The sequence below is a fragment of the Pseudorca crassidens genome, chromosome 12, assembly GCF_039906515.1.
Source record: "Pseudorca crassidens isolate mPseCra1 chromosome 12, mPseCra1.hap1, whole genome shotgun sequence".
Lineage (NCBI taxonomy): Eukaryota > Metazoa > Chordata > Mammalia > Artiodactyla > Delphinidae > Pseudorca > Pseudorca crassidens.
Window position 1 is genome coordinate 65,311,546 of NC_090307.1, and position 12,282 is coordinate 65,323,827.

The window sequence follows — 12,282 nt, forward strand, 5'->3', positions numbered from 1 at the left end:
GTGGTCAGGGGATCCTGGGGCTGCAGGGCAGGGGGCCCTGAATCAGCCAGCCTGGGGGCTGCAGGTATGAGGGGTTGGCAGAGCTTTGAGTGGACCCTGACCTGTTCCCATCTGGAAGGAGTCTGAGGCCCCAGAGGGGACCAGCCTATCAGTGGGGAAGGGACCCTGGGGCAGGTGTGTCATCCATGAGATGGAGGACAGTGCTGGAGGGAGGGGCACCATAGGCCCTGGAGCTGGGGGAGGGGTGTCCACTCCTCATTCAGGGTCCCTGAGCTGGAACTGTTCCAATTCCCCACACTCTGGAGGCTGAGGCCCCAGGGTTAGTGTGTGGAGGGTCAGCTTAGGGTCAGGATTGGGACTGGGGGCTCCAAGCAGGCTGGGCCAGGTCAGCCAGCGAGGCCAGGCCGGCATCCCCCTGTGGTCAGTACCTTGGCCGGAGCCCATCAAAATCATGGAGAACTGGCAAAAGGGAGGGGCAAGCCTGGAGAAACCATGTGGTTCCCCTGCCCCGTTGTCCGAGTGGGAAGTTCTTCCTTAAGTCTGACCACACTGTGATGCCAGCCTTTTCCCTCTTTCAAAGAAGCTCCAGTCTTCTGCATCTCCTGGCCCTCGGGGCCCTCATGCCCACCCTCTCAGCAGGACACTGGCCGTGGAGCTGGGCTCCTGCTCACCACTTCTCACAGCTCGTGCTGGGACCTTGTCCCATGGCCCAGGGGGGCCTCCTTCTCTTAGCTTGGGGTCACCTAGGACCCCAAGGCCACTTTCTCTGGGCCCTGCATTTGCCCCCCAAAGTCCTCAGTGAGGAGGAGAGTGGGTCCCAGGGGCCTGGTTTCAGCTCTGCTCCCAGTGCAGCCATGGAGAAAGCTCTGGGGCCCAGCAGGGAGACTCGCTTCTGGGATCTGGTTTCCTCCTCTAGAAAGTAGGGGTGACACCCACTTCCTGCACCACATTGGGGCTGAATTTAGGGGGTGGCCTCTGACCCACACCAGGGGCTCTGGGACACTCCCTGGGGAGGTAGGGTGGCAGTTTATTTGTACAAAAGGGGCCGCTGTCCCAGATGTGGTGATAAGGCTGGATGGACGGCCAGACAGTCAACTGCAGCCCACAATGGGCCGGATGCCATGCACCTGCCCACAAAGGAGGGGGTGGCTCCTGCCTCACGTCCCACCGGCAGCCCTGAGATAGCATCAGCCTGACCGGAGGGCCATCTGTCTTGTCCCACAAAGGCCAGGACAAAGGCCGTGTCAGTGGCAGCCTCCCCGACCCGGTCAGAGGAGCCGGGGGCCTTCCTGTGCCAGGCAGCTGGGGCTCAGGCCCGAGGCTCCTTGTCAGGGTCCTGTTTGGGGTGAACAGCAAGCAGCCTTCATTGTTCACAGGGCCAGACAGGTGGGGGCCACACCTAGGGCGGGAGCAGGACCCCAATAGTGGGAAATGCATCAGGCCCTCTTTGGGTCCGCCAGGCCCTCATTAGCACCTGAGCCTCACTGGGACACCCACAGAGGATTTCCAGGCCCTGGTGGCTCAGCCTGGATCCAGGGCTGGGACGGGGAGACAGGGACTGAGAAACAGTCGGAGGTGCCTTCCTGCAGGAGGCGGCGGCCAGGTGGAGGACACAATTCAGAGACCTGCAACCCCAGGTGCCTCCTCACCCCTGCAGGGAACTTTACGTGGACCCCAGCTCACAACGCTCGCTCCCTCCTCACCTGCCCTCCAGAACTTCTCTCTCAGATGCCCCGGAAGCATCTGCTGGGCCACTCGACCGCCCTCACCATCCCCAGTGCACCCCTGATACCCTGAAAGCTGCCTGTGTGGCGCAGTCACTGCCTTCAGGGAAACCTCACACCCTGGACTGTCCTCAGAGCCACCTGGAAGACCCTCACTGACTCCCGGAAACCGCCACTCTGAGCATCTGCTCTTTCTGGCAACTACACTTCCTGTGGGGTCCTCACCGTCCCCACACTGTCCTGTCCAGTGTCCTCACTGCTCCACAGTGTCCTCACTGTCCACTGTCCTCACTGTCCCCTGTGTCCTCACTCCCGCCAGTGTGGGCACTGTACTTCCAGCTCTTCTGTGCCTTCTCACTAGAACTTCTGGGAGAGTCGGTGGCAGGTGAGTTCACTCCCAGACCTTGTGCGCACCCCAGAAGGTGATTTTGGGTGTATGAACATGCGATGTGTCCCCTTGAATCATCCCCGGAGCTCTTTCTGGGTTTGAGGGGGGGGATTCCGAGTCGCACGGTGCAGAGATCGGTCGGATGGAGAGCAGGGTTTATTCGCACTGGAGATGGCGTGGGGGGCTCGACTGGTCTGGGCAACGGCTCGCCCCGGGCCCGCTTCGGCATCCAGGTCCAGGGGGTGCGAGCGTGTCGCCAGCGGTGCGCGCGCAGCAGTGGGGCCCCTGCGCGCGGCCGCGGTGGGGGGAGCGTCTGGGAGATCGTGTGGGCGGAGGATGCGGCCGGAGCGGGGGGCCGTCAGCGGGCCGGCCGCACGGCTCAGCGCCAGTCGCTCGGCTCGGGGGTCGCGGGCTCCTCCGCCAGCGGGGTAGTCAGCGGCCACCGGCGCGCGGCGCGGGCGCGCAGCCTCCGCAGGCGGCACAGCAGCAGCGCCAGCAGCAACGCGTGCAGCAGCCCAAGGCAGAGTAGCAGGAGCTGCGCCGCTAGCGCCCCGCGGCAGAGCGCGCCAGGCGGGCAGGCGGCGCGCAGCTCCTCCTCCGCCAGGTAGGACAGCAGGCGGCCCCGTAGCGCGGGGGGCGCGGCGCAGCGCAGGTCGCGGTAGGGCTCGCGCTCCAGCCGGCCTGCCAGCCAGGCGCGCAGCGGCACCAGGTGGCAGTCGCAGCGCCAGGGGTTGGCGCCCAGGTGCACGACACGCAGCACCGGCAGCACGTCCAGCAGCCCTGGTGGCAACGCCGTCAGGTTGTTGCCCGTCAGCACCAGTTCGGTCGTATCTGGCGGGAAGGCGGCCGGCAGCGAAGCCCACGTCAGCCCGCGGCGCCCGCAGTCCACGCGCGTCCCCGCGCAACGACACGGGGCCGGGCAGCCAGCGGCCGGGCGGCCCGGCGGCGCGAGCAGCAGAAGCATTAGGCTCAGCGCCCCGCGCGGCCCTGGAAGGGAAGCGCCGCGGTGAGCCCGGCCCTTGGGGCTCCTGGGCGGGGTCCCGGGGCACCCGCGTGCCCCCCATCACCCGCGAGCCTCTCCACCCCGACAGCCCGGCACCGGCTGGAAGTGCCCTCTAAGTCTGACCCAAACCTCTCCCGACTACAGCCCAGAGGACAGAGCACCTCCCCACCGGACTCTACTCAGGGAGCGGCCTGGCCCGGGCAGACCCCAGACTCACCGGAGCCCATGGCGAGAGGACAGCGGTCCAGCTAGCTCTGGAGCGCCAGGCAGCAGCCGCAGAACCGGGCGATAAAGCCGCCCCGCCCCTGCCAGTCCCCGGCGCACCCGCTGAACCGACCACAGCCCCGTCGCAAATAACCAGTAGGCCAAGCCGGCAGCGCAGATAGAGCGCTATCGCCAGGCTGCCGGCCGACCGGGCTTCCGCCCCACTCGCTCCCAGGGGCGCACGGAGCACTTGGACACCCTCTTCGACGTTCACCAACATTGTTCTCCCGTCACCAGGACAGGACGCAGCATTCACAACTGAACAAACTGGAGGATGGGGCTTGGGGGCAGGGATCATGCGGGTGGAGGGATGGGGGACCAGGGGCTCAGGAACCCGGGGCAACAGTGCTGCTGCGGGGAACAGGCCTCCAGCGACCAACAGGGAAGGGTGGTCCAGGGATGGGGGTTGCCAGTTTGCCCACCACCCACTGCTCCTGGAGCCGGGCCATGGCCGTGGGGGAGGGGCGTAGGCAGCCCCATTATTCCTCCCCAGCAGCCAGCTGGCCTCCTAAGGTCTGGAGGGATCCTAATTGCTTCGGCTGTCCAACCTGCCCGCTGAGCTACCTGGTGAGTGGGTGAGGAGGTAAGAAGGACCTGGCCCACCTCAGCACAAAGTGAGGGCTCCCAAGTTCACTCTGCAGCCCTGGGCAGGGAATAGGCCCAGGATCCTGCGGACCTGCTCCCCTATTCTGCCTTGGTTTACCTGCCCATCTGAGTAGGGCCTGGAATCTAAGTGCTGTGACCTTCTGGGTTGGGGGGAGATCTCAGAAGTCACCACTCAACTTAGCTCCTGCTCCCCCAAGGCCAGAGAGGGCTGGCTGTGGGGGCCATTGTCCAGGCCCCTTGGAAGCAGACACAAATGACGGGAGGGGCTGATGCTGAGAATAAATTAGGGCTGGCTGGGGGCTGCGACCCCGCGTCTCTGGGTCAGTTCAGGAACAGTAGGAAAAAGTCCAGGTCTGGGCCACTCTGCAATTGGGGTTGTGTCCAGGCCTGTTAGCGATCCAGACGAATCCGGTGTCGAGTCCAGGCCAGTCGGGGTCCAGGGGTGGGAAGGGCCAGTCTGGAAACTGGCAGTATATCCATGGAAAAGTGGGGCTGTGGTGGGGTCACTGGTCCTGCATTTGCTGCTTCATTTTCTGCAGCATCTCCTGCATGCGCCTTAGCTAGGGGGGCGGGGCAGGAACAACGGAGGGTGGGGTGAGAAGTGCAATGGGACGGGCCTGGCCCTGTCCCCACCCCCAGCCCCTGCTCCTCCCCTGCTGCCTACCAACCTCCTCATCCTTCATCCTGATGAGCTTCTCCGTCTCAGCATCGGGGGTTGGCAGTGGCAGGATGGGGATGGGGCTCTCCATGCGGCTGTCCTGCGTCAGTTTGCTGCAGGGTGGACACCAGGGAGAAGCTGCTGGGGGTTGGGCTGACCCTCGATACCCTGTGGCTCCCACACCTCTGGGTGGGGGTCAGGGCAGGTCCGAGGGCGGGTGGGTCACGCACCTGGTCATCTGCTGGATGCAGTGCGCTCGGTAGTTCTCGTAGTGCACGTCGCATGTCACGTCCTTGAGGTCATGCATGTGTGTACGGATGAGCATGTTGCGAAGCTTCACGAAGTCGCAGTGTGCCTGGTTCTCCACTGTGGGCGGGGGCAGGCAGTGGGTGAGGCGCCGGCCCAGAGGAGCCTTCCCACCCAAATGCTGTGCCCCAGGCCTCGACTCACCCTCCACGATCCCCCAGGGGTACAGACGCCCCCGGACCCGCTGCCCCTTGGCCTCCACCACCGTGTTGCTGCCGATGACAGCGAAGGGTGCGCTCTCCTGGGGGGGCAGGTGCAAGGGCTCACTCCCAGTTAGCATGGGTGTGGGGTCAGTGGTGGGAGAGGGGCATGGGCACTAAGCACCTGGCCCGCCCCTCCACAATGACCCTCAACAAGCTCTCCCCAAAGAGACCCTGTTGTCCCCACCTCTGGCCTCTCTGTTGCCAGCTGAAGCCAGAACTGGTACAGCTTACACCTTAGGGCTTTTGCTGGGCCGTGCCCATCAGATGTACACCCCCTCCTGATACCCCCACCACCAACAGCCACTCCATCTAGTGCCTCCCCATTCCTTTCCCAGGGCAGAGCCCATGCCTCCTGTTAGTGATAGCCCTGCTGACTTCGGGGTGAAAGGTCCACCCTGCTCCTGGCTCGGTGGCCACCTGTCCCGAGCTTGGGCTTGCCATCACCACTCTAACCCCCGGGGCACTCAAAGCCACACCCCCTCCCCCTGGAGCTCAGAATTCTGGGAGCCAGGACATGCACAGGCCTGGGGCCATTGGACTAGGCCCTTCTGTGGGTGAAGCATGGCGAGGGGCTGAGAGAAGGGCCAGGGTGGGGGCCTGGCCAGTGGCTGTGCCTTTAGATCCTGGCAAGCATTCCATGACCTATTAACTACATGGGGACCCAACTACACAAGCCAGCGGGGGACCTGGGCCGCCCTAGCCCCAGCCCCAGGTGAAGACTCTATGGCCTGGACAAAACACTCCTGCCCCCCAGGTCAGACCTGGGCCCGGGCCCTCCTCCCGACCTGGTGTAAAGTGGCCTCTGGGTCCCTCACCCCCAGTGCTGCAGCCTCACCTTCAGTTCCCGGTCCTGCTGCTTAAACTCCTCGTCCTCGTCCGAGTCACACTCAGGAAACTGGTAAACGTGGATCCCAAACTTGTCGATCTCCTCCCGGATCTGCGGCAGGCAAGGGCCATCAGGTGAGGGGCTGGTGCCCTTGGCCCCACCAGAGTCCCCGCTGCGCCCTGCGACCGCACAGGCTCACCCGCTCCTTCAGCTTCCGGATCTCACCGGGGACGAGACAGTCGGCTTTGGCAATGAGGGGCACGATGTTCACCTTCTCGTGCAGGGCTTTCATGAAGCCCACGTCCACTGGCCGCAGCCTGTGGAGAGCAGCCGGGGCGAGGGGCTCATGGGGTGGTGGTGGTGGGAGGGGGCGCCGCAGGGATGGGCAGGACCCGCACCCCTGGCCCGGGGTAGCCACCTACCCGTGCCCAAAAGGGGAAATGAAGTACAAGCAGCAGTGCACACGGTTGTCCTGGATGTTCTTGCGGTTGAGGCCGCTCTCGTCCCGGAAATACTGCTCAAACTGCTGGTCCACGTAGTCGGTGATGGGCTTCCAGCTGGGGGCAGGGGGCACATGAGGCCAGGCTGGTGGCTGGTGGCCAGGGGCCAGGGCAGACCGGGCAGGCCTTCCTCACCACTCAGAGTTGTTGACGGCGTCCCCGAAGCCTGGTGTGTCCACAATGGTGAGCTTCAGCTTGACCCCCTTCTCCTCAATGTCCACCGTGTGCTTCAGGATCTCAACCGTCTGGCTGATGCGCTCTGTGGCAAGGCGGGTGGGGGGACAGACCCTCACAGACCCTCTGTGACCCTCACTCCCACCCCGGGCAGCCCAGACCCTTGTTCTCATCCCTGGCTATGTGGCCCGGCGGTGATCTGGACCCTGAACGGGAGACCCATGCTTCGGGGACAGAGGAGCAGGGCTGGACCTGGAAGGAGCCCTTGAAGAGGTCACCCAGCAGGGGATGGTGGCAGCGCCAGGGCCGCGTGGGGCCCACTCACCCTCAGCACTGAGCAGCTTCCGTTCCTTGTACAAGTCAGTCAGGAAGAGGCTGTGGACCAGTGTGGACTTCCCCAGGCCCGACTCCCCTGCCCACAGGTGCAGTGAGGACATCGGGTCAGGTCCCAGGCCCCAGACAGAGCCTGGCTGCCAGTGCGCCACCCCACGCCCTGGAGGCCGGCCCACTCACCCGCCACCATGAGCGTGAAGTCGAAGCCCTTCTTCACAGACTTGCGGTGCACCTGATTGGGCAGTGTGGCGAAGCCCACGTACTGCTTGTCGATGTCCTGGCGGGGGCGGGCGGGTCAGGGGCACGCTGGGGTTCCTGGGGCAGCCCGGTGCCTTGGCCCCTACCCAGCTCAGGCCAGGGGGCAGCAGGGCAGAGTCCCCAGGGAGGGGGCATCTCAATGGCAGAAGTGGGTGAGGGCCTGTGGGCAAAGGCCCTGGAGGTGGAAGGCAGGTGGGGGTGGAGGGTGGAGGCGCCCGCGAGGGCTTCGCAGGGACCGAGATGGAGTCTGTGTGCATGTGGAGGGAGGTGGCAGGCACAGCGGGCAAGGCGGTGTCCCCCCTTGGGCGGTGGGCAGAGGGCACCAGGACCCAGACCCCTCACACACGCCCAGGGCCCTCAGAGGCTGGAGAAGCCCCCACCTCAATACTCACCCCTCCCGAGTGTAAGGGGTGGGAGGCCCCGTCTGGCCCCGATCCAGCCGCGGGGGTGGCTGGCTGCGGCGACGGCGGAGCAGGGGCTATTTATAGACAGCGGCGCCCAGCCTCCCGCGGCCTCCGGCGCCCACCCCAGAACCCCGGCCCTGCGGCTCCCGTCGCATCCCCAGTCCGTGCGCGGGGGGCGGGCGCACAGCTGACCCACCTTCCGCTCCCCTCTCCACACACACCTTGAGCCGCCTCTGGGCCTGGGTCCGCGGCGACAGCAGCTGCTCCACCAGGCGGTCCTGGGGTGCCGCCAGCGAGTCCATCGCAGCGACCCCGGGACCTTGCCCGCTGCGCTGGGGCCCAGAGTGCGTCAGGCCCACCCGGCGTAGCTGTGCGCCAGGGGCTCGCGCGCTGTGCGGCCCCGAGGCCCTGTTCTCGCCCCCGGGTTACGGGTTACGGACGCGGGAACCGAAGCCCGGAGGGGCGGCGCTCACGCGATGCCGGGACCCCGAGGCCACCAAGCCGCTCGCCGGCCCTAGGCGGGCCTGCCCCTGGCACAGGCGGGCCCTCGCGCCGGAGAGGAGCGCGCGGTCTCCGGGAGACAGTCGCCTGGAAATTGGGCCGCGCGGGCGGAGCCACGGAGCTGAGGAGGGCAGGGCCCAGCTCGGCGGGCTGGCGGGCGGCTGCGCGCGGAGCGGCGCGGCTCAGGCCGTCAGTCCAGCGACTACACAGCCGGGTGGGCGGGGGACCGGGTCCACGGCCGGGTCTGCGCTGCCGCGTCCCGCCTGCCAGAGGGCGCCCGAGTACGCCCCCATCCACGCGTGCGCCCGCGGGAGCCCGCCCGGTCCCCCTACTCTCCCGCGGCGGTGTCACAGAGGCGCCCCCAGCTACCCACCGATGCACGGCCCGCCCCTCGCGTGTGTGCGCGTGTGTCTGGAGAATTCTTACCGCCGTGGCCGCCGAGAGAAGTTGGGAACCTGCGAGGGCAGAGCCCACCTCCCCACCCAGGCCCGCGGAGGCTTACGTTTGGGGAAGGGAGCGATCCGAGCACTAGAGGCCCAACCCCTACCCCCACCTCTGCAAACTTGGAAGCTGTGGCCAGTGCGTAGCTCCACAAACCCGCCGGCCAGCCCTGCGCTGCCACCTCTGCCCCCAGACAGCCGCTGCCAGCAGAGGTAGGGGGTGCTGGAGTGAACCCTTCCCCCTAAGGGGGACACTCCCTCTGAGCTTCCACCCTGCTCTCACTTACAGGACTGGGCAACACAGGGCCTGTAGGGCTCCAGCCAGCTCAGCCCTCACACCTGTGCGGCCACTCCAGGGACCACAGGGGTCTCCTGAGCCCCCAAACCCTTCCTCACTGACCCTACCCGCAGGACCCACCAGAATCTGAACAAGCCAGCACCAGCCCGGTGGCAAGGGAGGCCTGCAAAGGAGCTGGGGATCCAAAGAGACGTGTCCCTGGACTGTGCGTCAGTGGGAACGGGGGGCCCCACAGTTCTCCCCCACCTAGGCCCTCCCTTCTTGGCTCCCCGCTTAAGGGGCCTCTGTCCCCCTGTCTAGGCTCATGCTGCTGCTGTGTGGCCTGGAGGCCGCTGGCACCTGGGGAGGAGGGGTGGGCCCGCTGCTGGGAACAGGGGAGCCTTTCATCCGAGAGGGGGGGGAGCCACAGGCCCCAGCTCCCCAGCCCGCCCCCAGCCCTGGCTCTGAGAAAGCCTCTGCGCTGGCCCCAGCCCTCCACCACGCAGACCTGCGAGGGGCCTTGGGGCTGAGTCCCACCCAGCCTCCACCCCCGGCTCCAATTTAGACATGGCCCCTCAGCCCACTTCCTGCCCAGACAGGCTGACATTTCGGGCCCAGGGCATCTCCAGGAGGACAGACAGAGCTGGCACCCCACAGCCTGGTGCCTGATGGGCTCGTTGCCCCCAGAAGGCCTCAGTTTCCCCATCGGTAAGGCACAGCCTCAGTGGAGGTCCGGGTCAGGGGGACAAGACCAGCTCCCTGCCTGCCTGCCCTGTCCCCTGACTTCGTCCAGATGGGGCCTGGGGATTCCCTGGGGGATCCCCAAGGAAGGGGCCCTTCCACTCCCTTTCTCTGGCCCCCGAGGCACAACAAATACTCCTCAGGACTTCCCGAGCCACAGACACTGCTGCGCCCACCTCCTCCCCACCTCCTCCTGGTGCCTGACACTCTCGAGGCATTTCCATTCTTAGAACCACCCCAGCTGCCAGAGCCAGTGAAGGCCCCACCACTGCTAGAGATGGGGTGGGAGTTGGAGGAGGGAGCACAGAGGACCACCAGAGCCCTCCCCAGTGTCTGAGATGGGTGGGCACAGAGGGGGCCCACAGAGCTCCCCTGCCCCCTTTCCCAGAGTGCAGACAGACTGAGTCTCAGTAACACCAACCATGGAACAGCAAAGTTACTGCAGGCTTCCGGCTCCCCCAGACCCACGGGGAGCCTTCCCCAAACACCGGGCTCCCTGGCCCTGCGCCCAGGGAACCCCACACCCCACCCGCATAATGCTCTCTCCCTCTGGTCCTAGGAGCAGGGGACAGGTAAGGCTGGTCCTAGCTGAGCTCCAGGAGGGGTAGACAGGCCTGAAGGGGCTCGAGCCTCAGCAGGGGGGTCCCTGAGTGCCCGCAGGCCCAGGACAAGGGGGGCTGGTCTCCCAGGCCTTCCCTCTTTCTCTCCCTTGAACAATAGCTTGGTGGTAGTGTGTCCCTGCATCTCCTTCATTGTTTGACCCGCCATGATGGGGAGGCAGCTCTTGTCCCAGGCTCCCCGGGGAGCCCCTTGCTGGCAGGATGAGGTGGTCGTGGCCCCTCCCTGTGAGCCTCACCCGTCCCAGGGTGGGGCGTATCCCTGCTAGGGGCCTGGCACTGGGCAGGAGTGACTCCCAGCCCCCACCCCACCTGCTGGGCCACTCCTGGCCCGCCTGCCGCACCTAGGCCAAGACTTCGGGTTCCACCCAGCATCCACCCAGGGTGTGAGCCCCCATCCCAGACGAGGGTTGCCAAGGCCACCCTGATGCCAGAGTTGGGCTCTTCTTTTCTGCCCTAAACATGGCTGAGCTCAAGCCAGAGAGGCCCCCAGCAGGGCTGCCCCAGAACCCCCAGCTCCCCCCGGTTACCCACCCCCCCACGCCCTCTTGGGGTCTGCTAGCTGTTTAAACCTGACCTCAGCTAGGTTCACAGCGAGTACCCAGGCCAGCCTCCTGTCCGACCCTCTATTCCTGGAGGCTGGGGTCTAGGCCGGCCCTTTGAGAAATCGGTTTGTACCCCCTAGATCTGAAGACTGGTGCTGGGCACCGGGATGACTCAGACCAGGCCCTGGAGACTCCCAGTCTGGGGAAGAGGCCTGGCCACAGATCAGCCCACTCACATTGGTGTGTGTGGAGAGGAGGCATAAGATGCAGAGAAGTTGGGTGGGGTGGCCAGAGGTTCCCCTGTGGGGCTGCTCAGGGACTGGCCCTGGCTGGTGGACTCAAACCCCTCCCCCCCAGCCCGTGGCCTTTCATGACCATGGTCTCACACAGGACCCCCAGCACACGGCCACGGGCCAGGTCAGCAAAGAGAGGCTGGTGCTGGACCAGTGGGAGAGGGGCACCCGGCCCATCCCCCATCCGGGGAGGAGCGCACGCCATGCCTCGAGGGTCAGGAGCCAGGCCCGGAGGCACTGCGGCCGCTCCTCCCCTCTGCAGCCCCGGGTTGGCGGCACTGCCCAGGCTGACAATCGGTTATCGGTTATCGCGACAGAGCGGGATGACGGCCGGCGGGGGCGGGGTCGCGTTGGGGCGCCGCGCGTTGGTGGCACAATGGGTGACAGCGGGCCAGGTGAGCGACGGCGCACACGTACCTGCTTGTCCTCTGCGGGGTCGGGTGGGTCGGGGGTCGGGTCGGGGTCCGGGCCCGGGCCGGCGGGCGGGGGAAAGACCGAGACACACGGTGAGAGGCGTGCGGGCGGCGGGGACAAAGGAGTGCGCGCGCGCGCGCGGGCGGGCGCCGGGCTCACCTGGGGTCGCCAGCTTGCTCTTGTACCGCAGGCCTGTGCTCATGGTGGCCGCCGGGGGGACGTGCGCGCGGGCGGGGCGGCGACGAGCGGAGGCCGAGGCCGGGCTGCGGGGTGACCGGCCCCTCCGCGCCGCCGCCCGCCCCGCCCGCGCTCCCGCCAGCCAATCGGCGCCCGCCGCGCCCACGCGCGACCCGGCGCGGCCAGCGGGGGCGGGGACCCAGGCGCCCCTACAGACCCCGCGCCTGCTGCCTGGGGCGACGCCCTCGCCTCCAGCCGCCCGGACACCGCGAGACCCGCTCTGCGCCCACCCCCGCGGCCGCGCCCCCTGCCCACCTCCCCTCCCCGCTGCCGGGCCCCTGCGCACGTACCCCGCCCTCCACCCCGTCCCTGCCCACAACCCGGCCCCCTGCCCAGACCCGGGCTGACTCCTCTGCCTTCGTGGGACCCCAGTCCAGGCCTGACCTCTGGCCATCCTTGGTGTGGCCCACCTGTAAAGCCTGCCCCTGGGGTCTCCCGCCTCATGCCACTTCCCCGCCCCCCCCCCCCGGCATGCTCTGCCCACTGAGGTCAGTGGATGCCCCTCCTCACCTCATCAGGATGGACGCCGGAGGCTTTGGCCTGGGGAGTCCTGCTCCTGGCCGTGGCAGG

The 12,282-nt window shown here is 66.9% G+C and overlaps 2 protein-coding genes across 5 annotated transcripts; both read right to left on the bottom strand.

The window, feature by feature from the left end:
• Positions 1-442: 442 nt before the first annotated feature.
• On the bottom strand, positions 443-3,464 carry GP1BB (glycoprotein Ib platelet subunit beta). The gene is made up of 2 exons (XM_067699901.1): positions 3,333-3,464; positions 443-3,099 (listed from the first exon to the last, which is right to left on the bottom strand). The coding sequence occupies exons 1-2, from the start codon at positions 3,340-3,342 to the stop codon at positions 2,492-2,494; spliced, it is 618 nt and encodes a 205-aa protein (XP_067556002.1). The 5' UTR covers positions 3,343-3,464; the 3' UTR covers positions 443-2,491.
• A 117-nt stretch (positions 3,465-3,581) lies between these two features.
• SEPTIN5 (septin 5) lies at positions 3,582-11,763 on the bottom strand. 4 transcript variants are annotated; one of them, XM_067699899.1, is made up of 12 exons: positions 11,635-11,763; positions 11,479-11,489; positions 7,166-7,262; positions 6,978-7,064; positions 6,614-6,737; positions 6,401-6,535; positions 6,178-6,295; positions 5,988-6,089; positions 5,094-5,190; positions 4,874-5,009; positions 4,654-4,756; positions 3,582-4,545 (listed from the first exon to the last, which is right to left on the bottom strand). In XM_067699899.1, the coding sequence occupies exons 1-12, from the start codon at positions 11,675-11,677 to the stop codon at positions 4,489-4,491; spliced, it is 1,110 nt and encodes a 369-aa protein (XP_067556000.1). In that variant the 5' UTR covers positions 11,678-11,763; the 3' UTR covers positions 3,582-4,488. The 4 variants fall into 4 exon arrangements, with proteins under 4 accessions (XP_067556000.1, XP_067555998.1, XP_067556001.1 ...); XM_067699897.1 differs by lacking the exons at positions 11,479-11,489; positions 11,635-11,763 and adding exons at positions 7,636-7,698; positions 7,869-10,726; XM_067699900.1 differs by lacking the exon at positions 11,479-11,489 and having other exon boundaries at positions 11,635-11,760.
• Between the last annotated feature and the right edge of the window lie 519 nt (positions 11,764-12,282).